Here is a 23171-nt window from a genome sequence, read left to right as displayed (position 1 = left end):
TGCAACCCCTCGGACACAATGGATTTGTAGAGTTTTGTTGTGTTTTTTTTTGCAATAAACAAGAATCCCCTTCAATCGCCCCCTTGCTGGTGGTGGTAGTGCAGGGGGGGAGTCACAGCCATTTTGAGCCCTTCTCCACCAACTCGCTCCACTTCCGGCGTCCAACAGGTGGGGGGGGGGGGGGAGGGAAAACTCGAATTATCTCGCGATGGTGCAGCAGCACCCCCAAAAAAAAAACGGACAGCCGCCTAACAACGGTGACTCTCTCATCGAAGATTCCGATCCGATCCGATCGTAAAGGTGCCTCCGGCCGAAACAGTACGCACGAAATCCGATTAAAATACCCCTTCATCTCCTTCTCCTGTTCTGTTTGGTGGAAAAACCGAGAAAAAACAAGGCTGCGCAGCCCCCCTTCCGACCATTTGGTGTTTTATGTGTGCGTGCATGTGTGTGACTCCGGTGTGCCTTTGTAGTTTCGTTAATTGGCCCTCAGCCAATGGAGAGTAGTATGTTGCGATGCGCCGATGTCGAGGTTGGTGGCATGAGACAGGACTCGAGTGTGACCGATCGAGTGGTGTGGTGGTGGTGGCGGTAGGCAGCGCTGGCTGACACAACCAAGGCCATCACATGCTCGCTCGGTGCACAGCGCAAGTAAACGGCGAACAGAGGGGTAGTATTTGAGTCAAACTACCGAGCTGATGATTTTTCTTTTTGAGGTTTCAAATTTTGCCTCACTAATAATTTTAAAATATTCGACACATAACAGCACTATCGTAGAGAACTCGTACAATAATTACACATCCCTGCTTCGTTATCTTTTTAAGCTGTAAGGCGAAAGGATACAAATAACTGAAATAGGTGCTTCGCGCCATTCTCGTCAAAAAAAAAAGTTATAATTATAGTCAAGATAATAACCTGTTTTTTTTTAATTACACGATCATCTACGAGATTAGGAAGAATATTTTGCAGTGCTTTTTATGGTTAGAAGTTTAAAAATAATCACAGCTTTTTATCAAAAAACTTGAACCTTCCTAAAATCACACGAAAAAATTAAAATTTCAACATCAATTTTCTCAAAAGCCCCGGCAATGCCCGCGCAAAAATTCAGCTAGCATTTGAAAGAGCAAGGTCTTTAAAATATAAAACGAGTCGGAATTATTCCTCTCGGTTCCTCTTTACCGATTTATCGATGATTTTGTGAAATATGGGTTTTACGAGAATTTTTCGTCTTATTGCTGTATTTGCGTTTTATTCGCCAGCCTGTTTTTTGGCAATATATTGTGCCAGACACTTAATAAATGCTCCAAGGAAGGTTTTGGAGACGACTTACTGCAATATCCTGAGAAGAAATGAGCACAACAATTAACCAACCTTCGGAAGGTAAACAAAACGAAGGTGTTTGAAAGGAGCTTCTGAGATTCAAAGCAAATTTCAACCGAAGATGGATGGATTCCGCAATCAACTGGATGATTTCTGACGTTGCTAATGATAAATGGTTGCAATGTAGAGTGAATTTCATTTTTTGGGTAAGGCAAACGCTATAAATTGGGGGGCGATCTCCGAGAGAGAGAGATTACAGACATTAGAGAAGTAAGAGAAAAGCAGATTTATGACAAGAAAAAAAACACGTTTTCTCTGCTCATATGCGCTGGAATTGCTAGAAAACATTATTTTTTTACAGTTGCACATCGAATATCAAACAAATTTATAACGAATAACAACATTGTGGGGTTTTGGCCAGCTCGAGGACCCCCTCCCGCGTGAGGTGGCTGAACGGGGGGGGGGGGGGGGGGGAAGCACACGGTGAGCGAGCATCTGGAGCATAGGCTGCGATACGTACAAGGTGTCGAAGCAGTGTGCCAATGTTCGAAGCGAAGCATTGCACGGCAACGAGGAAGGCGGGCACCAGCACCATTGGCACGCGACGCCCACTCCGACCACCCCACCCCCGGGGCTGGTGGCTGGTCAGAGCGCCCGAGCGTCGACCCTTCGCCTCTCGATTGCGCTGTAGGATGCGCGGTTTGCGCAGACGTGGTGGTGCAGCCGGGAGTAGGATTGCCAATGGGCGCGCCGCCGGACCCCGGTGGCGGCGGTGACCGTGCGCAGACGAAAAAACGCGACCAGCGACAGCGGCGATCGGCGGTAGTCCGACGGCCCCGCTCGCACCAACCGGGAACACCGCCACATCGGAAAGGAGCGGACCGCGGACCGCGCGTAACGTTTAGCCCAGTGGCCACCCGCCGGAGAGGCCGGCGCTTTGGCGAATTAATGAACTGCGAACGCACGCACGCACGCACACGCACACAGGCACACAAGGCACACAAACAAACACGCAGGACGCGAACAGAACCGAACACTCCTGTGGATACTCCACCGTGACACGACGCGATCGATTGGTCGAGAACGTTGGAATTGACGCCGAAGTCAAACAGGAACTGAGAGCCGAGAGGGCACCGCCTGCGATCGGTGCGGCGTGTCGATCGGTAACGACCACGACCACCCACCACCTGTCACGCCGACCGACCATGATGCACCGCGAGGTGACCGTCGTCGTCGTCTTCGTAGTGCTGTCCGTCGTGGTTTTTGACGGCGATCAGCGATGCGCAATGACGATCCTTGACGATCGCCTTCTCACGTTTTTGGTGGGGAGAAAATGCACAAAACCATTTTCGTTGCTCATACAAAAGTGTCTTATCATCCAAAGGAAACGCGTCCATACACACAAACAAACAAAAAAGCAAACACAAGAAAAACCGTACACAAAAGTAAATAAGAACGCGTTGCGTTCGAACAGCCACAATCGATCGTACGGTCATCGAATTAAAAACAATGGAGCAACCCAAAGTGTATTAGGGAAACAGGCGAACTTAGCCCGAACAAAATCCCTCGCGAAGATTAGAACGATTGAAATGAAATTTTTTGATCTGATCTTCGGTCGTTTCGGGCCACAAAAAAAAGGATCATTTTTGACGATTTTTTGTGACGTAACCATGGAACTTAATTATTTGAAGTGAATGGCATATTAAACGACAACTTTTCAAGAAGATTTACTTTTATTTTGGGGAGGATTTAATAAAAACTTCATCCATGACATCAAATTTAGAAAGGTGCGTCGGCGAAAAGGTACTTTTTACGGTGCCCATCGTAGCTGCGTGATGGGCCATCAGAAAAATACAAATCGATACTCGTTTGAAAGATTATAAGTTTATCTAGGTGGTCCCGGAGAGTTATTGTCGAATTTCCTATTTTTCGATTTTTGGCAGATTTTTAAAGTTGAAAAAATGATGCTTTTTACGATTTTGCCGAAAAACAAGATTTGTTTAAGATTTAAGATTTGTTTAAAAAAAAAAGTATCAACAATTTTCATGAAAACTCGACGAGGCTACCTGGCAAAGAGTGTACAGGTAATGTGTTAAAAATTTCGAATCGATCGGTTCAGTAGTTTTTACGGTACGATGGGCACCGACTTTGAAAACGTTGCGTTTTGGGGGAAACGCTCTTCAAAGCAGTGAGCTGCATGGAGCGGATGTTCAAAAATCTATATCTTTGTCAGTTTTGCTTCGATTAATCCAAAACTTTTACACAATGTTCTTGAAAGGATCACCGTTCAGGGAAAAATGTTAAAAATATGCGTCACCAAAAAATTAAATACCAAAGGCGGCCTAATGCACTTTAGGAGCAACCAAGAAGCAGCACGGAATAAATCGATAAACAAAGTTCGCTATGGGGCCGCTGGTACGGTGAGACGAGAAATGATTCGTGGCTCGCAGAAGAAGCAACAGAGTAACGGAGTAGAAGGAAAAGAAGAAACGCTGATAAAGAGAAGAAGCAGAGCTTGCTGCGGAAGCGGGGAAAACAGTAAAATGGAAATTTGGGGCCGAAATAATGTTGGGGAGGCTCCAAAAAAAAAATAAAAGGATAGATAGAGAAGAAACGTAAAAACCACAAAATCAGACGCAAAACTACTGTTACTATAGTAACCGCTGCTTCCTACTGAGCCTGAGCACACGCGCACACGAACGTACAGCACAGCGGCGTTCAAGGACGATTCTCGTTGGAAACGAAACTCATGCACCGACCCCCATCTGCCCACCCAGCACAGCCACCGAGACGGAGAGGTTTCTCTTTTGCAGCCATTATAAGGCAACCAGAACGAACGGGCAACCGAGCGTACCACCCCCTTCTAGCGACGATCGAGGCCGAGGACGTAAAGCGGTTGAGTGCGTTGCGTTTTTGGCGGACACCGGCGGTGTGCGCGTGCGTGTGCGTGCAGTGTCGAGGCGGGCAAGATGCCCACCCCCACCCCACCCCCTCCCGCAACCCTTCGACGCGGTTGGTCGACCAACCGGCCGGAACCAGAAGTCCGAAGACAGTCCCCGGGTGGTGGCCCTGGGTACTAGCAGCAACTAACAAAAAAAAAACAAAAAAACGCCGTTGCCCGGGTGGCGTGAGGTGGCGATGGCCGATGATCTTGGCACGCACTAGGAGCGGGTGCGAAAATTCGAAACCAGAAAACCAGTGCCGTGTGGGGAATTGGGGAGAGAATTCTAACACCGGTTTTTTCTTCCCATTTTTTCTGTTCTGTCATTCACATTCTGCTCCAGAGACCTCCAGAGCATCTTATCCTAGCATGTGTAGACGTAGCCCCCCATATGCTCTGCCTTCAAAGAGGGTCTAAGGTATTTTTTATACCTCATCAACTTTTTTTTACATTGTTCCAATTTTCCTGATCCTTCCAAGAACAATTGTGTAAACGTTTTGCGGACAAAAGTCTGCCAAACAGCGAAAAATTGTAAAAATAAACAAAAAGCTCGACAGGACAAACTGTTAATCTATGAAAAGAATATCAATTTGTATATTTCAGATGATCCACCACGCAGCTACGATTATTACCGCACCGAATAGTACAGTACACATTTTTTTAGCAGACATGCCCTCCTATATTTGATGCCATGGTTGTAGTTTTTAATCAATCGTCCCCAAAATACGACCAAATATACTTGAAAAGTTGTAGTTCATTATGGCATTTGCAAAAACATGTACGGGTAGCTAGTCTTCTACAGACAATTCGTCGAAAATGGGCCGTCTTTGGTCAAAAATCAAAAGACTTGCCCGTTGAAGCGACGAACCCGGTTGGGTCCATGATCAACTTTAAAAACCTGTCAAAAATCGAAAAATTGAAAGCTGACCAAAAACTCAACGGTGCCCCGTTGCTGGATAAACTTAGAATCTATGAAAATAATATTGATTTGCGTAGTTCAGATGACCCACCACACGATGGATACGATGGGCACCGGAAAAAGTACATTCCAGACATGCACTGCTCATTTTGAGTTTTTTTTTTCTAAAAAAAAATCTTCCCCAAAAGAGAACCAAATAAATGTTGAAAAGCTGTGTCTCTATATGACAGTCACATTTGAAAAAAATCACCAAAATAGTTGCTTCACAAAAAATTGTAAAATATGAGCCATTTTTTCCCCAAGTTGACCTTAGTTGACCCCCCCCCCCCCCCCCCCCTGCAATTGCCAATCCTTTGTGCTTTGTGGAACAGCATTGAGCAAGTGATTCTGTGGAAATAATGTATGTTTTCTGTGTGCTTAACATTATGTTTTGCACGTTCAATTGCAACAAATTGTCTCCCCGAAAATTTACTTCAAATTGAAATTGAAATTCCATCCCAATTTGCGTTCGAATCGAGCCACCGCTTGATCGATCGAGTGGCGCGGAATGGCAACGGTTGGGCAGAGAGTGAACGTTCATTACCTTCGTATGTTGTCTGCTAGACCAGCGAGGGATAGGAGAATGCACCGGCTGCTGTTTCTGCTGTAGCTGGTCAGCTGGACGGCTTCTCCCACCATCAACTGTTATCTCGGGGCCACTCGTGACCTCGCCGGCGCTCGACGGGTCTCGGTGATTCAATGTTCTAGATGTCGCCGTCGTCGTCGTAGTGGCGATAGTAGTAGTTTTATGCTCTCTCTCTCTCTCTTGGACACTTGCTTTAACTCGTGGGCACCTCACTCACTTACTGGCACGCGTTACAGTCTCGCGCTGTTTTGCGCCGCTTGCGCCACAAAAAGATTCACAGGCCACACCGGCCGGGTGGCCCCAGGCATCAGCAGAGCGTCCCATGGTCGCTTCCGGGCACCGGGATGCGGGCCGCAAACCCATCGACAACCGAACAGCTCATCGCAGCTCGAAACTCTCGAGGCTCCAGACCTATTCCATGGCACAGTATGTTGCATTCAAATTAATAACCTGCGTGCTGTGAAATATCTATCTCTCTCTCTCGCTCTTTCTCTCTATTTTTCTCTCTCTTTGCGAGGCAAAAATTGGAAAATGAAGCAAAATCCAAACTATCTCCGCACTCCGGTAATGTGCGAATCGCAGCTTCAGCTCGAGCCCAACACCATCATCAGCAGCAGTTTTCAGCGGCAGCCCAACCACCTGCCTGTCTGTCTGTCTGACTGCCCGCTATGCGCGGGGGGCACGGCTAGAGATCGAGATAATGGAATGCTCCTCGCTCTTCGTTTTTTTTTTTTTTTTGAGCGAGGAGCGCGATTTTCCCCGGCCCAGAAGGCCAGTAAATAAGCGTCCCTCACCGCTCCGACTCTGCCAGCACCAGCGGAACGAAGAAAAAAACACGGAAAAGCGCCACGTTTCACGGTGCTGCTGCTGCTGCTGCTGCTGCTGCTGCTGCCGTCAGCCGTTATTCCAGTGGTCGAAAACGAACGATTGCATCACACAAATTGGTCAAAAAAAAAATCGGTCAATCACAGGATCATCAACGGGCCCACTTCCTGGCCGCACAGAGCCAGGGAGAGGAGTGGGAGGTGATCGAGAAAGGTTGATCGAGGAGCTTTGATCGAAGGGAAGTGCGAATGCGCTGCGCGATGGTTGATTGATGTCACCTCCCGCTCTAGGCCCACCCCCACCATCTCCCAATGTTTCCCTTCACTCCCGATACCCCCCAAAATCCGAAAGCACATCACGAACGTCAATGATTTGATTGCAGAAGAAGATGCACAGCCACCGGGCACACAAACGCGCACACACACAGACACAATCGGCGACACATGCGTATGCAACACCGGAAAATCATACGCAATGATCGAAACAGAGAGAGAGAGAGAGAGAGAGAGACGCGGACACGGTGCGTAATACGATTTGTTCAGGAGTTTTCGGGGCAGAAAGCGGCACAATGCGTGTGTGTTTGTGTGTGTTAGCCAATCCTAAATTGTTACAAGACTCGAACCAATCGACAGAGAGACAAACAGAGAGATAAAGAGAGAAACAGAGAGAAAGAGAGCGAGAAACCGGGTCAATAATCCGGAGGGGTGTTTTTTTCTTTTTTGGGGCTGAGGGGAAAGGGAGAGGGGTGTCTCGGAGCAGTTTTGCCACCGGAACCAACCCCGACACAGGGTGCTCCACAATCGGGGGGGGGGGGTGCGGCGGCTGGTTGTCATACTGATAATTTTTTTTTTTTAACCCAAAATCGCCATCCACATCGCGATCAACCCTCCGAACGGGGTGGGAGGGGGTGATGGCCTGGCGTGACGAGACGGACGACACCTGCCACGCACGCACGCACGCAGCGCAGTGCAGCGCAGAGTTTATGAAACAACCAATTACGGATGAACAGGATGATAATGATGATGATAATGATGATGATGATGAGGAGGAGAAGAAGGAAGGAAGGGAGGGATCGCGTGATGATCTGCTCGTTGCGGTGGCAGTCATTGCATAAGCCGACCGGAGAGGGGCAGAAGAGGGTGGCAGGGTGATCAAAGGGATCACAAGGAGCAGGGTGGTGGCATGGGGCAAGGGCTGGAGGTGGAAGGATTTGATGGAGAAGCGACAGTCAGTCGTCAGATTTGCTCAGTGATCTCCTCCACCACCACCGGACTGGAACGGGGAGGGGTGAAAGAGAGAGAGAGAGAGAGAGAGAGAGAGAGAGAGAGAGAGAGAGAGAGAGAGAGAGAACGAGAGAGAGAGAGAAAGAAAGAGAGGGTGGCGCTCACTCGCTGGTGCACCGTTTTTCTTTTTTTTGTGTTTAGAGACCCCAAAAGAGACCTCCGCCGCCCCCCCCCCCCCTTCCTCCCTTGGCAAGAAAAAGGGGGTAAAGCACAATCACCACCACTACCATCACCACGGCACAACGCGACGACGACAACACGTCGATGCGCTCGGGTGCACCCCCGTCCCCCCCCCCCCCCCCGGGGGGGGGAGCGAGCGATCATCAACCGCCGCCTAAAGGGGGGGGGGGGGGGTGATCGTTGTGTGCGTTGTGCACATATTGTGGCATGTGCGGCGGCCCACTCGCTAGCGAGGATGTTTTCTCCGCGCATGATGTTACACTACCCTCCCCCCCCCCTTTCATCATCATCCCCCTCGAGCCGGATTGCTGCAGCTGAAAGAGTGAAAAACAATTGGCCAGCGGGTTTTTGGGATGGTGCGGGAGGGGAGGAGCGGTAAGCGGCGCCAGGGAGCCAGGGAGATCGCAGGAGCGACCGAGCGACCGAGCGACCGAGTGAGCGAGCGCCTCTCGTGAGTGACCGTGGGCGCGATCCGCGATTTTCTTTTGGTTGATTTTTTGCCTTTTTTCCCTGCCGCTGCTGCTGTTGCAGAAATCTATCCAGCAACGTCTTTTAAAGACACACATACAGACACACATCACGCACACGAACACCACGAATTGGTTGCTACTTTCGCTGCGCCGACAGATAAGAGAGGTGCTCGAGATCCTCACTGCTTGGAACACTACGAGAGCTGCCAGGCGTTGGCGTCGCCACCCACTGGTTACTGTTGATTACCACACCATCCCCAAACCTCTTCTTTCAGCCCCTAATGGCAATGACGAATACAGTCTTCTCTCGGGTGCAGTCATAGACGACGACAACGACGATGCAGTGCCCTCATGAGCAGTGCAACGCCTGCAAAATCTCCCAAAGCAGAGTAAAAGAGAGAGAGAGAGAGAGAGAGAGATACACATGGGGAGAGAAAGGGGCGGAAGGGTTTAACGATCCAACATCAACAACAACAACAACAACAACAACAACAACAACAACAACGACAACGACAGCAACGGAACGAGCGAACTGCGATTTGAAAGTAACAATTGGATGGCGATGAGCTGGCGCACGCTCTCTGCTGTGTGTGAACGAACAACGGGGCCACCCTTACCCCGTTACAGAAATCAAACCACACTCACACCGGCCCGAGAAACACACAAAGGGAGAGAGGGAGAGAGAGAGAGAGAGAAAAAAAACGGCAAAGAGACCACTAGAAAACGGAACGGCTAGAACACGTACTGCGTGGTGGGCGCGCTTGATGCGTTACGCGGACGGGGGTTGGTGTGGCGCATCCCCCATCCCCCTTCCCTCCCCCACTCTTTTGGCCGGAAGGACGATTCGAATCCCCCCAAAAAACGCGCACCGGAACTTTGGGCGGAACGGCACGGAACGGCACGGAACGGAACGGAACACGCGGACAGAATTTTGTACACACGCCGCGGCGACGACGACGATTGCCGTTCGGTACGCTGTTGTGTTGCTCAACCGGCGGTTGCTGACGAACTTCTGCGGCCCCCAAAACCATCGCCTAACACTGGGCGCCCACAATGCGCCCGCTCTCTCTCTCTCTCGCTCTCGCTCTCGTGAGCGAACGAGGGGCGGAACTCACGAGCTACCTCACTCACGGACACACACTGGTGCACGCATAAGACCTCGCGCACATAATTGTGTGATCGCGCGCCCGGCGACTTCCGTGCGAGATATAGCGAGGGCCCTGTGCGCGGTGGCGTGTGTTGGTTGTTAAGGGTGCCAACCCCAACCCCCCCGACCCGCTTACCCCTTTACGGTGGTGCGTCACGTAACGGAAACGCGGCGCGACGCGCGTCAGCTGACCGCAACCAGGGCGCACCCACACACACTCACAGTTATCACAGTTTTTGGGACCTCATCCCCTAAAACTGCCAATCCCTTCGCGCCCCAGCCCCATCCCCTAAAATGCAAAGCGGTTTATCCCGACACTCCCGGTAGGTGCCGGTGGCAAAACCGTAGACGGTCAACCGATCTCCGGAGTTTTGGGTCCCTGAAGGTCCACGCTCAAACCCCTTCACCCCCCCCCCCCCCCCCAATCCCAGATCAACCCTTTCGCGGTGAGTGCGCTCGGGGCTCTCTCTCTCTCTCGCTTTCGGCTGGCTGGCCCGCGTCACGCATCGCTGGATAGGCGGTTCGGGAAGGTTCCCCCACCCCCCCTTTTCGACACAGATCATGACGATGCACGATGTGTTGAGACCACAGCAGAAAAAAAAACCACTGTGGAGCGGAGGTCCGCTCCGATGAGTGACTGCACGAAGAAGCGAAGCGTGCGAGTTGGTGACTCACGCCACCAAGGCGACGAGCGTTCCATGGAAAGGGGGGTGGGGAGAAGGGGGTTCTCTCCTTCCTTCCGGAGAGCCACCGCGGAGAAACCCGGAAACTTGCTGCCATGATGATCGCGATCTAGATCGGAGCCAGTGACGTCACAGTACATCGAGATTGAGTGATCCTCACGGGCATTGGTGATAATGCAACGAAAGAGAGCGCCCAAGAGAGAGAGAGAGAGAGAGAGAGAGAGAGAGAGAGAGAGACAGAGAGAAAGGGGAGCCAGTGAATGGCGAAGCAAGAGGAGGAGAATCACCGACCAAGACAGTATGATAATGGATAAATAATCGAATAAACAACGAAGACGAGACGAACCACTGGACAAATCCAAGTCCAAAGCCCTCCCCTATCGTTCGTTACATCGCCCAGAGGAGTCGGCGCACTCATAATGTTTTGTTTTTTTTTTTTTTGTTTTTTGCTTTTCGCTTAACTATTTATTTGTTTTTCAATTACCTTCCGGCGGAGTCCTCCGTGCGGAGCGGCGCAGCACGGCGCGACAAGCCGGGCGCTTTCAGGCCAAAAAACCAATATGCAAACCATGAAAACATGAATAGTGGACAGCGGAGGCGCACATTAATTTGTTTTTTGTTTTTTCCTCGCTGTTGTGCCCAGCGCTCCGGGATGCCCGGCGCTCGATAGGGACACTTTCCTGCTAGGAACTGGTCAGAAGAAAAGGTTGAATTTTGAAAAAAAAAAAAAACGTACGGTAACCGAGCACAGTGAACTGCCTTTAGCATCGAAGTCAGCCTGGTTAGAAATTTTTGTTGTACAGAACTGACAAAATGCGAGGCGCATCCATTCGGCCTTGCACGGCTTATCGCTTTAGTGTGTTCTATGTTTTATTGTTGCAAAATCAAGTCACTATCGTGTCCATGGCACCAACGTTTGTATGCGATGGAGAAGGAAGGATGGTCGGTGGCGTCAGTGCATTGCATTGGCGCCTGCCTTGGTGCGTTAAAGCTGGCCCTCCGTTCCATTGGTAACAATAGATTTGGCCCCGAAACAAATACCTGTTGCCAACAATGTAGCCGTGCTGTGTTGGCTGGCCAGCTAGCAAGCTAGCCGGTGGTGGTGAGGAGGTTAATTACACAGTACCCTCTAGGACTAGAAATCGCTGGCCACAACGCAACGCGCGATCCGTGGTGGCCGAATGCCGAAAAGCATGCCCCTGATGATAGCAACTCTGATGGGCCAGCCCCGCAGCGGGCCAGGGGGAAGTTGCTCAAGGGAGCGAGAAGGGTTGCACTGGTGTAGTACACGATGCACACTCGCTGTGGGGACTGTGGCTGCGGTAAAACGCCTCTACGCACCGATTTCATAAACATGCTATCATTGGGTTGCCATGTTTTTGTTTTTTTTTTTTATGCTCGCATTTGTTTTGGTTTTCTTGCTTTAAATTTCGTTGTGCCCCAACATTGCGGCCACGGCACGAGAGTAGCGGTAGTAGCTGGAGGGGAGCGGGCTACCTTTGGCAATCAGGAGCACAGCACCGATTCCGAGCCCAAGCGCTGGCCAGGGGACCCATCTCTTATCCATCCAACCCCTGCCTGCCAGGGTCACACTATTCATACACGGAGTAACATGCGGCAGGCAAGGCAGAGACAGGCCGAGACAGGCCGAGACAGGCAGAAGAAGAGAAACAAAAAAAAAACGGCCAAGCACGAATCAGGTTTACCCCGGGTGTAGCGATAATGATGGAATGAAGGTGCATGCGTGATTCCAGTCGCTACCTGCAGGCAGACAGGCAGACCTTGGACCGATCAAGGACCTCCACTACATTGGAGAGGCAGTCGGGCATCTCTGCAAGTCTGCACCGGGATCCGCGCTAAGCAACGCGGTGCGGTGTACGCGTGCGACGGTGCGATCCGAAAAATGTTTTGGTTTCGCGACTAAAACAATACAAAATGAAATTCAGTGCTGTTAGAAAACATTTACTGCTTACTCTTCTTCTGCTCCCTGTCATCACTCCCAATAGTATTTCTGCGTTTGCCTTGCGAAAACCACAGCCTCTTCGTACAGGGCTCGTAGATACAAGAGGGGGCCCCACCTTCCTCAACCCGGAAACGGTGAAACGAGAGAAATTAGAGGGGTTGAACAGCACTTACCTTAGCGTAGTAGAGCGGCAGGGAGGTGCTGATGCGCTTTGGCTGATTGTCCCGGCTGATTGTGGAGTGTGTTGCGGGCAGGTGGCGTGCGAAGGCAACCGGGAGGGGTCGCTGCAGCTGCGTCCCACCACCACCACCACCACCACCACCACCACCACCACCGCCGCCGCCGCATCCGTGTTGGTCGTCGGACGACAGCAGGCAGGACGGTGCCTCGTCTGAGCCGACCGTTGGATCATCACCGCTGGTCAGCGCAAAATATTGCGGATACCGTTGGTTGGGCACCTGCTGCAGCGGCTCAGCCGACGAGTCGGTGGATGGTGGATGGTTCGCGAGCTGCTGTTGTTGTTGCTGAAGGAAGGTAACGGCATGCGGTCGATTGAACCCAATTGTTGGCACCGTCGTCGTCGTCGTCGTCGTCGTTTCGGCCAAACCGTGCTGGCCAGTGGCAGTTGGCGCCTGATCCGGGTGCACAAGCGTCCGATCGAGCTCGCTGTCGGACATGGCACCCGGGGGCGGCTGGCTACCGAGCCGGCAGCCCAGGAACCGCAATCAGGACCTACACCACCAGAGCACCAAGGCAACCGTTTCGAGTGCGAGAAAAAACGCAGACTGGTGGCCGTCCGGGGTGACTTGAGGGGTGGAATGGTTTGGCTGCTCCTTTAGATCCTTCCGCCTGTGTGGCGTCCTTTATGCGGGCTCCTTTGCCTTATCGTGTCCCTTAAACCCGCAAGCTACCGGGCGCCACATCCCGAGCACTTGCTCAGCGCAGCTGCTCTCACGCTCGCTGCTGTCTACTGGCCGCCCAACGCCCGGATCGCCAGCTGCATGGCTTCGCGAACCAAAGGCTGATCGGTTGATTGAAGTTTCTAATCGGATCGGCTGCTACCGCTACCCGGACGTACAGACGGGCGGACGGACGGACGGATACGTACACTTCGCGCACACGTACACACTCACACACATACACAGACAGACACTGATGACGGCGAGTAGCTAATGAGTAGGGGGGCACACTACTCCCACCGCCACATCGCACTAACACGAGGCACCACTACGCATAAACGACGCACAGAGACACGCACGCACACACGGTGGGCCAATAGGCGACCGCCGGTCAATAATATTTAATCTTTTAATTCTGAACGTGGCTCCGTGTGAAAGCTCCGACCCAGCTCAGCATAGGCGTGTATGTATGTGTGTGCGGGGGGGGAGGGGGGAGGGAAGGGGCGATGAAGGCCAGATGACGAGACGAAAGGAAAAGAAAGGGCTCCCCAGATAGATGCTCGTCTCTCCCTCTCCGGCAGGCCAGCACCAACGTTTCACCGTTGGTGCAAGAGTGCTTTTCCTTCACTCCTCACTCCTCTGAATTGTGGGTTGTGTCCGGGAGTTTTTTTTTTTTGGTGTTGCAACGAAAAGAACGAAAAGAAACAAGATTAGTTAAATCAGACCATCCGAGTGGCTCAAGGGGTAGGGAAATGGTAGGGAGTGAGGGGGGGAGGTCGTTGATTGAAGCACAATACATGTCTCTACGAACCCAGTTGGCCGGTCCGTTGGTCCACTGCTCTGGAGAATCCTGTGGGTTGCTGCTGCTCCAAGGATTCGTTGGTGGGGTGGTAGCTGACCCGAACTGACATTACCCTCTCTCTCTCCGTGTGTGTGTGTGTGCGTGGGGTCAGCAGATTACTGCCGGACGAACGGAAACGGGAATACGGAACCACGGAATGGGAGCATCCGACAACCCTACCTTACAATTGGGAAGATGCACTTGCTCTTGCTGCTGCCTTTACAGTCCCATGCCCAAACACGCATTATTTGTCGTCGCTCCGGACATCTCCCCGGTCGCCCGGGGGTACGAAACACTTTCCAACAAATAAAAAAAAAAAGACGAGAAACACACACACAAAAGAGCGACCGCAAGGATTCACCGTCTGCAGACTTTCGAGGCCGTCTCCGTGAACACGGCTCCCTGTCAACGAGGCCCTGCGCCGACAGCCGCGTCATTGACAACCAGCTTAACGACTCCTCGACAATGGTGCTATTGAAGAGATTCCATAGTTGGTTGTGTGCGTGAGATGAGTACTGCGTGCATTGCGATATGCGAATCAACCGTAAGTTTTAAGCCGGCGATACATGAAGCGTAAACTCAAGCGTAAATATAAAATTAATTTACACTTGAACATGTTTACATGACCGGGTTGAGACGTGTAATCCGAATTACACTGAACTTTAATCGACTTTTGTGAGAAAAATAGGATCTTTTTTCCGAAGAAAAAGATTAAAAACGCTAGTAATGATCACTCACTGTTAATGCAAACCACAAACAGGAAATATAGAGAGGCAAATCGCTTGCAAACAGCGTTTACGCTAGGATTTATGCTCCGTGGACCTATAATCTTTTTTACACCGTGTAAACGGCAATTGTAAACTTTTTGGCATTACATTCTGAGTTTATACGAGAGTTTACGCTTCGTGTATTCCGGCCTTTACGTACAAAATTACTCTTCGCAATAAACCGTGTATCATAATTATTACTCGAAAGGACATCAAAGTTTATCTGTTTTCGCAAATTCACATGAATGATATCGCTCCTGACCCTCAATTTCAACGATGCGCTCTACGTATTCAAACGTTCCGATTGATAGATTATTTAGACCAAAAAAACAATTCGATTTTTCCTGAATGCATCCCCGTGTTTGTGAAGGACCTTTCGTGCCTATTGGAAGGATTCAATAAGGAAACGGTACCAGCGGGGTGGGAAAAAAACGTTAAAAAAAGGAATCCTTAAAGTAAAGTTAAAACAAAACCGTATCGTGGATATATACCTAAAGGTTGATGGGTTCCACGATTTTGCGCTTCGCTGCGCCCTCGGATTATTCAGCGGAAACGGTGTTTACTTTGCAGAAACTTTCCCCGCATAAGAACCCATGGCCGGAAAATCCCAGTTAATCATGTTACGCGTGGGGGGTTGCACAGTCCGCCAACACAGTTTATTATATATTTTGTGAATATCCTCAGACTAGACTTGAAGTGCGTACTACGCGAAGGCTCGCGACTCGAGCGCTTTGGAGTGGTGCATCGATGCTCATGTCACCAACCATTACATGCCCCATTGAAGCTGGGTTAACAAAACAAGCTAATGATGCTATGAAACGAGTATGAACAGGAATATTCGTTTATTTTTTCATATGAAACAGCATCCTTTGGTGTGAAACTTCCGGTTCCGAGCTCCGCTCGATTGCTGCTTAGAACAGATATACGGCCCGCGGCACCGACAGCTCTTCGGTTGACAGACGAAAAGGGGCTGCTAGAAAATTTCCCAAATTCGGGCACTGGTTCAGCAGCAGCAGCCAGTCAGTCGAGAAGCAGGCTCGCAAAAGTTGGTGACCGTCTTTCGTGAGTAGAACATCTCTCTGTTGAAAGGTACTGCAAAATTGTTGCATAGTTTTCTATTTCTCATCCTACATTGTTGCTACCCTGGTCTGCTATCGTTAAACGGGGTACTGCTAGCGGTGGTAAAAGCCAGTAAGGCCATTGTTTTTGCGGCAAAAGGCATTAATCGGAAGGTGAACTCGATGGTATGGTATCTTTTGCATCGACTTTTCCTTCCCTGCCCCGCCGACGTTAGTGCGCGCGCACACATATACACGCACCTGGTCAGGAAAATCGGACGAGCCACGGATCGCGTAGCAATATTCCAGCGTGTACGGACGCGTTAATATTTTTTTTTTCTTCAAACCCCGATCGGTGCTGCTGTTAAAATGTATGCTCGTATGTGGTGTATTATTGTATATGGTGTTGTTTCGCAACGTTCGATGAACGTTCGCTGCCGATGACACAAACCCGAACGTACACATACACATCCGTATGCGTCACGTACGTGTATCTGGTGCATCGCTCCGGAATTACCTCTTTTTCCAAAACGGATGGTGCCGCTATAATATGCGCTCGCGCGTGCGTGCGTGCGTGCGTGTGTGACGATGTGTGTACGTTTCGTCAAGTGGTGTCGTATTCCTCAAGCGCAAGCGAGACCCGTTGCGCTCACTCACACAATCACGCTAGGCTCTTGACTATACTGTAGATTGCATTGCTTCGGAATTTGACGAAAAAGTAGAAAAGTTCCGTGGTCGTTCGTCAGCGGACATCGGTGGCAGGGTACATTAATTACACTGCTGCGTGTCGTAACTAGAGGGGAGCTACATTCGGCCATCAACCAACAGTGTGCGTCCTCTGTCGGTATATAAGGTATTCGTAGCTTCTTTGCCACCCCCTCCCCCCTTCCGGTTCACGATAACTCGAACGAGTGCGAGGATCAGAGAGCCCGAGATGTGTGCGGCAGCGTTTCACTCTGTATTAAAGGTAACGGATGTGACGACATGATGCCCCGGTGTCGTATGAAAAGAACCCCCGCATTCCTAACCGGGGATAGATCCGGTGTATTGTCTACGTGAAACAGGAGTAGAGATTTTAAAATTTTCGGAATCGATCGAAATCGCTCACCATCAAAATCATGCACAGACAGGTTCCCCTTTTTTTTTTTCAACGGCCAAAAGGAAAGCAGGCTTGTGTGTGATCTTAGTCACCGTCAGCGGTATATCGGCCATGCAGTGGACTTGTGTGTGTACGCGCGCGGTCATTTGTTGGATGTGTGCACCGTCCCACCAACACGAACAGAAATGCCGTCATCATTGCACGGTCCACTTTCTGAAAGGCTGATGAAAACGGGTGGTAAAACTCATCTTGCAAACGAACGGGATAAACGCTCACACACTACTGTGGGTGGGGGTAATGAGAAGGGGGTGAGCATAGGCGAACCGAAGGAGGAAAACATCGTCACTGCTGAACGGAAAAAGGAAGAACCCATTTTTTCCTGAGACCACCTTAAAATGGTATCATTTTATGGCACCGCTGGCGGGCATCTTTTTAAATTTTCCTTTCAATTTCAATCCAACGCGTGAACTTATTGCTCTCACTTGAACAGCGCATATTATTGCCACTGTGTTCCGCTGTGTTTGTTGGTCCGCTCTCGACGGCCACCCACGGTGGGCCGGGGCAGCATTAGGAAATGTTTAATGCGAGCTAACATATCTAGTGTTCTAGTCCATTTTCCGATACATTCGTGGAAAACCCGATCGAACCATTTGTTGGATTTCACATAATGGGCTCGGGAGAAAATAGCGCATACGGGGGTGCGTCAGTGTGCGTACGAGCGACCGGCAGCAGGTTCGCTGGAATAGGGAGCATAAACGCGGGATAGGCAAACTGCTCGAAATATTTTTGTGTGTGTCCGCGATGGTGTTCGTGTGGCCGCGACCAATGGCTCGAACGTTGCAACGAACGAACGTCCGATCCTTGTCAGTCTTTGCTGTTGGGGCTAGTCATCGGCAGTGTCGTGCGGGCAAACGTAGCCATCTTGGTAATTTCTTTCGAGACGAAACCGCAGACTGGGAGGTTACGAAGTGTCGTCGGCTGTGTCCGACCGTTCGAAAAGCAGGCGACAGTGCGTGTAAGTAGGAATTCGTGGTAGCTAGAAGCGCTCCTTCATTCTCTACCTTTTTGGTGGTTCAAATAACGGCGAATTGGCGACCTGCGGCGATCACCCACCTCACTTGCTGCGTGTGCTCTCTCCCCCCCCCCTTTTTTTTTCGCTCTTCCAACCGTCGTCCTACCATGCACCCCGTTTTTCATGGCTACTGCGTGGTGCTGTGGCGACAAGTAGCCACAGAAAACCGGGTACGAATATTGTAGCCTAGTTCATCTTTCATCCGCTGCTCTGTAGGAGCGGGCCGGCGAGCGTACGCCGCTTCCAGCCCAGCGCAAAACGCTACGTTGGGTGGTCTGATCGAGTGGAAAACTATTCTTCGGTAATATTCTAACCAATGCAAAAAAAATGCTAGGTTCGCCGTTAAGCTGTTTTTCTATGCGGCTCACTCTGACTCCGGTTGTTCATGGCTAGAATACATGTACACGCGCATGTAGTGGTTGCTCTCATTCGGTAGGAATCTCTTTCGCTCGCTCCCTCCTTCGCCTACTGCACCGCCCTATCCTGTTCGGTCGATGTTCGAATACAATCTTCCGAATTTCTTACGATTTCCTTTCCGGAGAGGACGAATGTGCGCAGATTGGGAGGGAAAAATATATGCTAAAAATGCTATAGCACACCATTACAGCTCCTTGATTTTGCGCTAACACGTTTCTGCACCAGCAGCAGCAGTAGCAGTGTCGAGAGAAATCGTTGCTGTGCGACCCCTCCGAGCCCTAGAGAGCCAGAGCACGGTGGTTTTGCTGTACCGCCTCGGCACCGAATATGTGAAGTACGTCCGTGAATTGAGTCCTCCTAGCTCTAGACAAATATCCGTCCAGACTCGCGCGACGCTTTTTAGAAACAAACAGATGAAGATAGTGCCCGGGGAGAAACGCGAAAGGATTTTTTCTTTGTAGCTAATGCGGCAATAACCGCGCCGATCGGCCTGAGGGCGGGCGCGTACAGGTGGCCATTTTTATGTCTGATGTCCCGAATCATTCGGCGGTGCCGACCACAAAACAGCCTCAAAGAGAATTGTGTGGCAGAATTGTTTTACGAAATGAATCGTTTCTCGTGTGCAAGTCGTGTGTGTGTGTGTGTGTGTGTAGGGGTATGTGTTATGTACTGTACTGTACTGTACTGTGTGTGTCGTCTGAAAGTGCTCAACCCCGGAAACCGTCCGAAAGTGCACGGAACGGGAGGATCCTAGGACTGCCGCGTGTGTTTTCCGCCTCCGTATGCTCTTTTCTGCTCTATCTTTTCAGTCCATCACACTCTCACTCTTTCCATGCTCTCTCCTCTGAGCGCTGTGAAACGATCTTCTTTTTTACTGCCTGCTACTGCTGCTGTTAAGCCGTTTTTTCTTGTTGAAATAAGTGCCCCGTCTATATACACGAGTTCATTTCGAGAACATAATTTTCTCAACAATTTTCTTTACAAAAAAAAACCCCGAGAGAACCAGAACGGTGTGCTACGGAGAAGAAGAACCGTTCACCTAGCTTTGCTGGTTTGTTTTTCATCGCTCCCACTAAACAAAAAATATGACGTTTTTGTTTCTATCTTCTTTAGTACACCCACACCAACCCATCATCTCTTTCCTATTTTCTCGTGGACGCATTCCAAATTTTCTATGAAAGGAAAATTGCACAAACTGTTCTAGAGAAGTGGATGGATCGCCTTTAAGTGCGTCCGAGGACGAACACCAGTCAAATCAGTGGAGAGGCGTCTGCTCTGGGGGTTTATGATGTCATTTCATTCGTTTGAACAGCAGAATCGATTGCAAACATTTACGCGATGCTGCTGGAACTGTGCGGCATGCTTAACATTTTGGGCCATACTGCTTGCAGGGCCAGAGTTTGGTCGGTGGATTTCTTTTGCATACTGACTTTCTTGTCAACACAATGACAAAACGGCCTGCCTTTCTTCTCCCTTCATCTCTATTTCTCTCCCTGTACGATTCTCTTCCGTGAAAGATTTTACACTACAGGAAAATGCGGTTGACTGTAACATCAATGCACTATTAGCTACTAAACCATGCTTTTTTTTTTCATTCTCATTTCTCCTTCCGCATAAAATAATCCATAAAACGATTACAATGGGGACCCCACCCGGATTTGCTGCTGTGACGCTGTGACGACTACTCTGATGCATCATTGACACGGAACCTTGGTATATGCGCGTCGTGCAACTCAACTATCACCATATCCATCGAACCGCGACCTCACATAACCTAATGTGTGCGCGATGCTGGATCGCCGAAACAACAGTGTGTGTATAGTGAAGAAAAGTTTACGGCAAGGTTTACAGCGTTTGCCGACTTGGGAGCAATCTCCAAGGGCGTCCTTTTCCTCTGATTCGTTTCTTTTGCGTAAAAGCGTAAGCTTCACCTAGCCCCAGAGGTAACACTCGGAAGGGTGCAAGCTCTACTTCTTCTTGTGTGTTGTGGGTGTACGAGGAGGGTCCAGAGGAGAAGGTGTGGTTCAGCGAAGGTAAGCACGGAAGTAGAGGAAAAACGAAACGCACAGTGTACAGCTAAACTTCTCCCGCTGTTCCTTATCCCCATGCGTCACTTACATCCAACAGGCTTTGCTGAGACATATCAGCAGCTAGCGGCACTGTCCAGCTGTGGTCGCCGTTTCCTTCTATCAATCACAACACAAGAACAATTGAAATTGTGCTGCCCGTACAATAATACGCCAATCAACAAGCAACAAATACCTGCGAAGCAGCCAGAGCACTCGCAAAACAACAGACAGGGCCTTCGAAGAGTGCGAAGCAACGCCGTAGCAGTTACCGTATTCTTCGGGACACCAGAGTTCCGTCGATCGATCATCTGTGGCAGAAGCGTAGCTGATCAAAAATGGCATTAAAGAGAATTAATAAGGTAAGCAAATTCGGATATCGGTGATATTTTGTTGTCTAAATTCTTCTTTAATTTCTGCTCAAACTAATTTCGCAAACCACGAGCAGGAGCAAATTTCATTCCTTTCCTTTGGTCGTCAATATATTCTATCTTAATTTTCGGATTGCATTAATAAGATTGGAGCAGGAGTGCCACACCGCCGACATTACCTATTTTTTTTTCGAACTTGCTATAACTGATGCGCAAGCAGGAAATCGGCTAGTAGAATGAGTAATGAAAAGTAAGATAAACTAAATAGAGCAGCTTATCTGCTTGTGTGTATGTATGATCAGGATCTCTTTCGGGCACTGTGTCATTGATTTGAGTTTGGCAAGTAATGCAGGAAATGATTCTCTTCTCTGTCGCTCATCAGATGTCTGCATACGAAATTAATTTTGGCAATGAAATACTTTATTTAAAACCAATCATCGGTTGTTTTTGGTACATGCACAAGGAAGTGGATACCACCGAGAAAAAGCTTTTTAGATGAAAGTAGCAGAGGAATACTTCGAGCAAAGTTATTAACTTCCGGGATGATTCATAGTACCATGGACACCGTAGCTGTAGTAACAGGAGGCTCGCAATGAACCGATAGACATTTGTTTTCATGTTATTTGCTTGAACTGCCATTGAACAGTCTTTTCTGAACTATGGCTTGTCTATAGAAAAACAAAATTTAATACTAACACTACTACTTTGTTGCATCGGCTTACTTATTGAAAGTATTTATGGTTTGGTAGTGAAGTGACATGAGTTTTGAATGCTTAAACAATACTGAAACTCTAAGGAAGGGAGGCGCAAAAGGCCGTGACAAAAGAAAACAAAATACCCACGTTGGCACTAAGTCTTTCCGGTATCGGTGCTCTATACTATCTAGTCTCACACGTACGCATACACACAAACTATCAGTAATATCGTCTACATATTGGGCTAGAAGCAAAGGATTCCGTCTACATCATCATGTCCATGTGCCTTGACCTTATGGGGTGCGGAATGTCGAGACGAGGGCTAGTTTGTTGGTCGGTTCGTGCGCATAGCACAAGGCGCATATATGTGAGCAGAAACGATGTGGTTATTTTTAGCTAACAAAAAACGTCGTCGAGACGGATTCGTGGCAGATATCCTACCGTCATCGCATTACCATTCGCTGTCAGTCGATTACGTTTTTGTTTAGTTTATGTTTCACCTGTATATATCGCCAACAATCTCATACGATTGTTTATTTGTTGGACGCAGGGTTGAAATCCATGTTTATGCTCGATTTATTTAGACTAGAAAAAAATGCATGTTGCCACGCATGTTGTAAAAAAATGAATCCGTACGAAAATTCATGATCACGATCATTTGTTCCATAGGAATTACAAGACTTGGGAAGAGATCCTCCGGCACAATGCTCAGCAGGTCCCGTCGGTGATGATCGTAAGTATATTAATAGCAATATGTATATTGGAGAAAAGAAAACGTAGGTCATGAAATCCGGATCTGATACGTCGATAGACATCAATCGTGAATTTTTAAATTGATTCGATTTTGTTGATTAATGAAAATACAGCTTTCTAATTTCCTTTTTTTTCTACAACTGAAAGTAATTCATTGTTGTTTTGGTGTAGACTTATGCTGCTTCTGCGCATTTTAGTCGCCCTGTTCTTTTATAACTTTATTGCACTACAGAACCAATGCGGTTCTGATTTTTATTTATTTCATACGTACTCGCATAGTTACATAGAAACAAATTTTCATTGATTCATTCAATTAATCGAATTTAAAATTTTGTGTACTTGAATAAACTACTAATGAATGAATTTTATATATGTGTAATGCGTTTGTTTTTAATTTACTTTCAGTTTTTCACTGGCAGGCAACTATCATGGGCCCGGTAAGTGAGATTATAAACGTAGTTAGTAAGGATAAGGGAGGACGAATAATTGTCAACAAGACACACAAGAGCATATTTTTTTTGCCAAAAACTAACTGCCATCGTAGAATTCATGCTAAGCAATCTATTGACTATTTCCATCCAATGGTGTCATGTTTGTTTTCACATCGGTGCACCAGCATCTTCTATCGGAAACATTAATCACGTATTTGGCATTTCTAGCAGGTCTAAAATGTTTGTAATAGTGCTTTTGTGTTGAGAAGCGAATAATATCAACGTACATAACATCTAAAGGATTTATTAAATCAATAATCTAATCATCAATGTTGTGAATTAACAT

General features: G+C 48.8%; 2 protein-coding genes across 7 annotated transcripts in view; one reads left to right on the top strand and one right to left on the bottom strand.

Moving 5' to 3' along the window:
- Window positions 1-14453, bottom strand: part of LOC126579996 (serine-rich adhesin for platelets) — a 44190-nt gene extending 29737 nt beyond the window's left edge. Inside the window, exons 1-2 of one of the 2 annotated variants that reach the window (XM_050243814.1) lie at window positions 14067-14453; window positions 12530-13894 (exon numbers count right to left, since the gene is read on the bottom strand). In XM_050243814.1, the coding sequence (XP_050099771.1) occupies window positions 12530-13033 (504 nt within the window). In that variant the 5' untranslated portion in view covers window positions 13034-13894; window positions 14067-14453. Of the gene's footprint in view, window positions 1-5763; window positions 5898-12529; window positions 13895-14066 lie in introns of those variants that run through there. The other variant, XR_007608488.1, reaches the window with a different exon arrangement.
- A 1417-nt stretch (window positions 14454-15870) lies between these two features.
- LOC126580012 (ubiquitin-conjugating enzyme E2-17 kDa) overlaps window positions 15871-23171 on the top strand; it is an 11361-nt gene continuing 4060 nt past the window's right edge. Inside the window, exons 1-5 of one of the 5 annotated variants that reach the window (XM_050243838.1) lie at window positions 15871-15952; window positions 20321-20542; window positions 20637-20937; window positions 22311-22374; window positions 22800-22831. In XM_050243838.1, coding sequence (XP_050099795.1) covers window positions 20914-20937; window positions 22311-22374; window positions 22800-22831 — 120 coding nt within the window. In that variant the 5' untranslated portion in view covers window positions 15871-15952; window positions 20321-20542; window positions 20637-20913. Of the gene's footprint in view, window positions 15953-16076; window positions 16096-16539; window positions 16775-16797; window positions 16889-17875; window positions 18036-20320; window positions 20543-20636; window positions 20938-22310; window positions 22375-22799; window positions 22832-23171 lie in introns of those variants that run through there. The other 4 variants (XM_050243839.1, XM_050243842.1, XM_050243841.1 and 1 more) reach the window with 4 other exon arrangements.

This window comes from Anopheles aquasalis, chromosome Y, assembly GCF_943734665.1.
Source record: "Anopheles aquasalis chromosome Y, idAnoAquaMG_Q_19, whole genome shotgun sequence".
NCBI lineage: Eukaryota > Metazoa > Arthropoda > Insecta > Diptera > Culicidae > Anopheles > Anopheles aquasalis.
The sequence above is the reverse complement of the archived record's forward strand: the minus strand, read 5'-3'. Positions and strand labels throughout refer to the sequence as shown.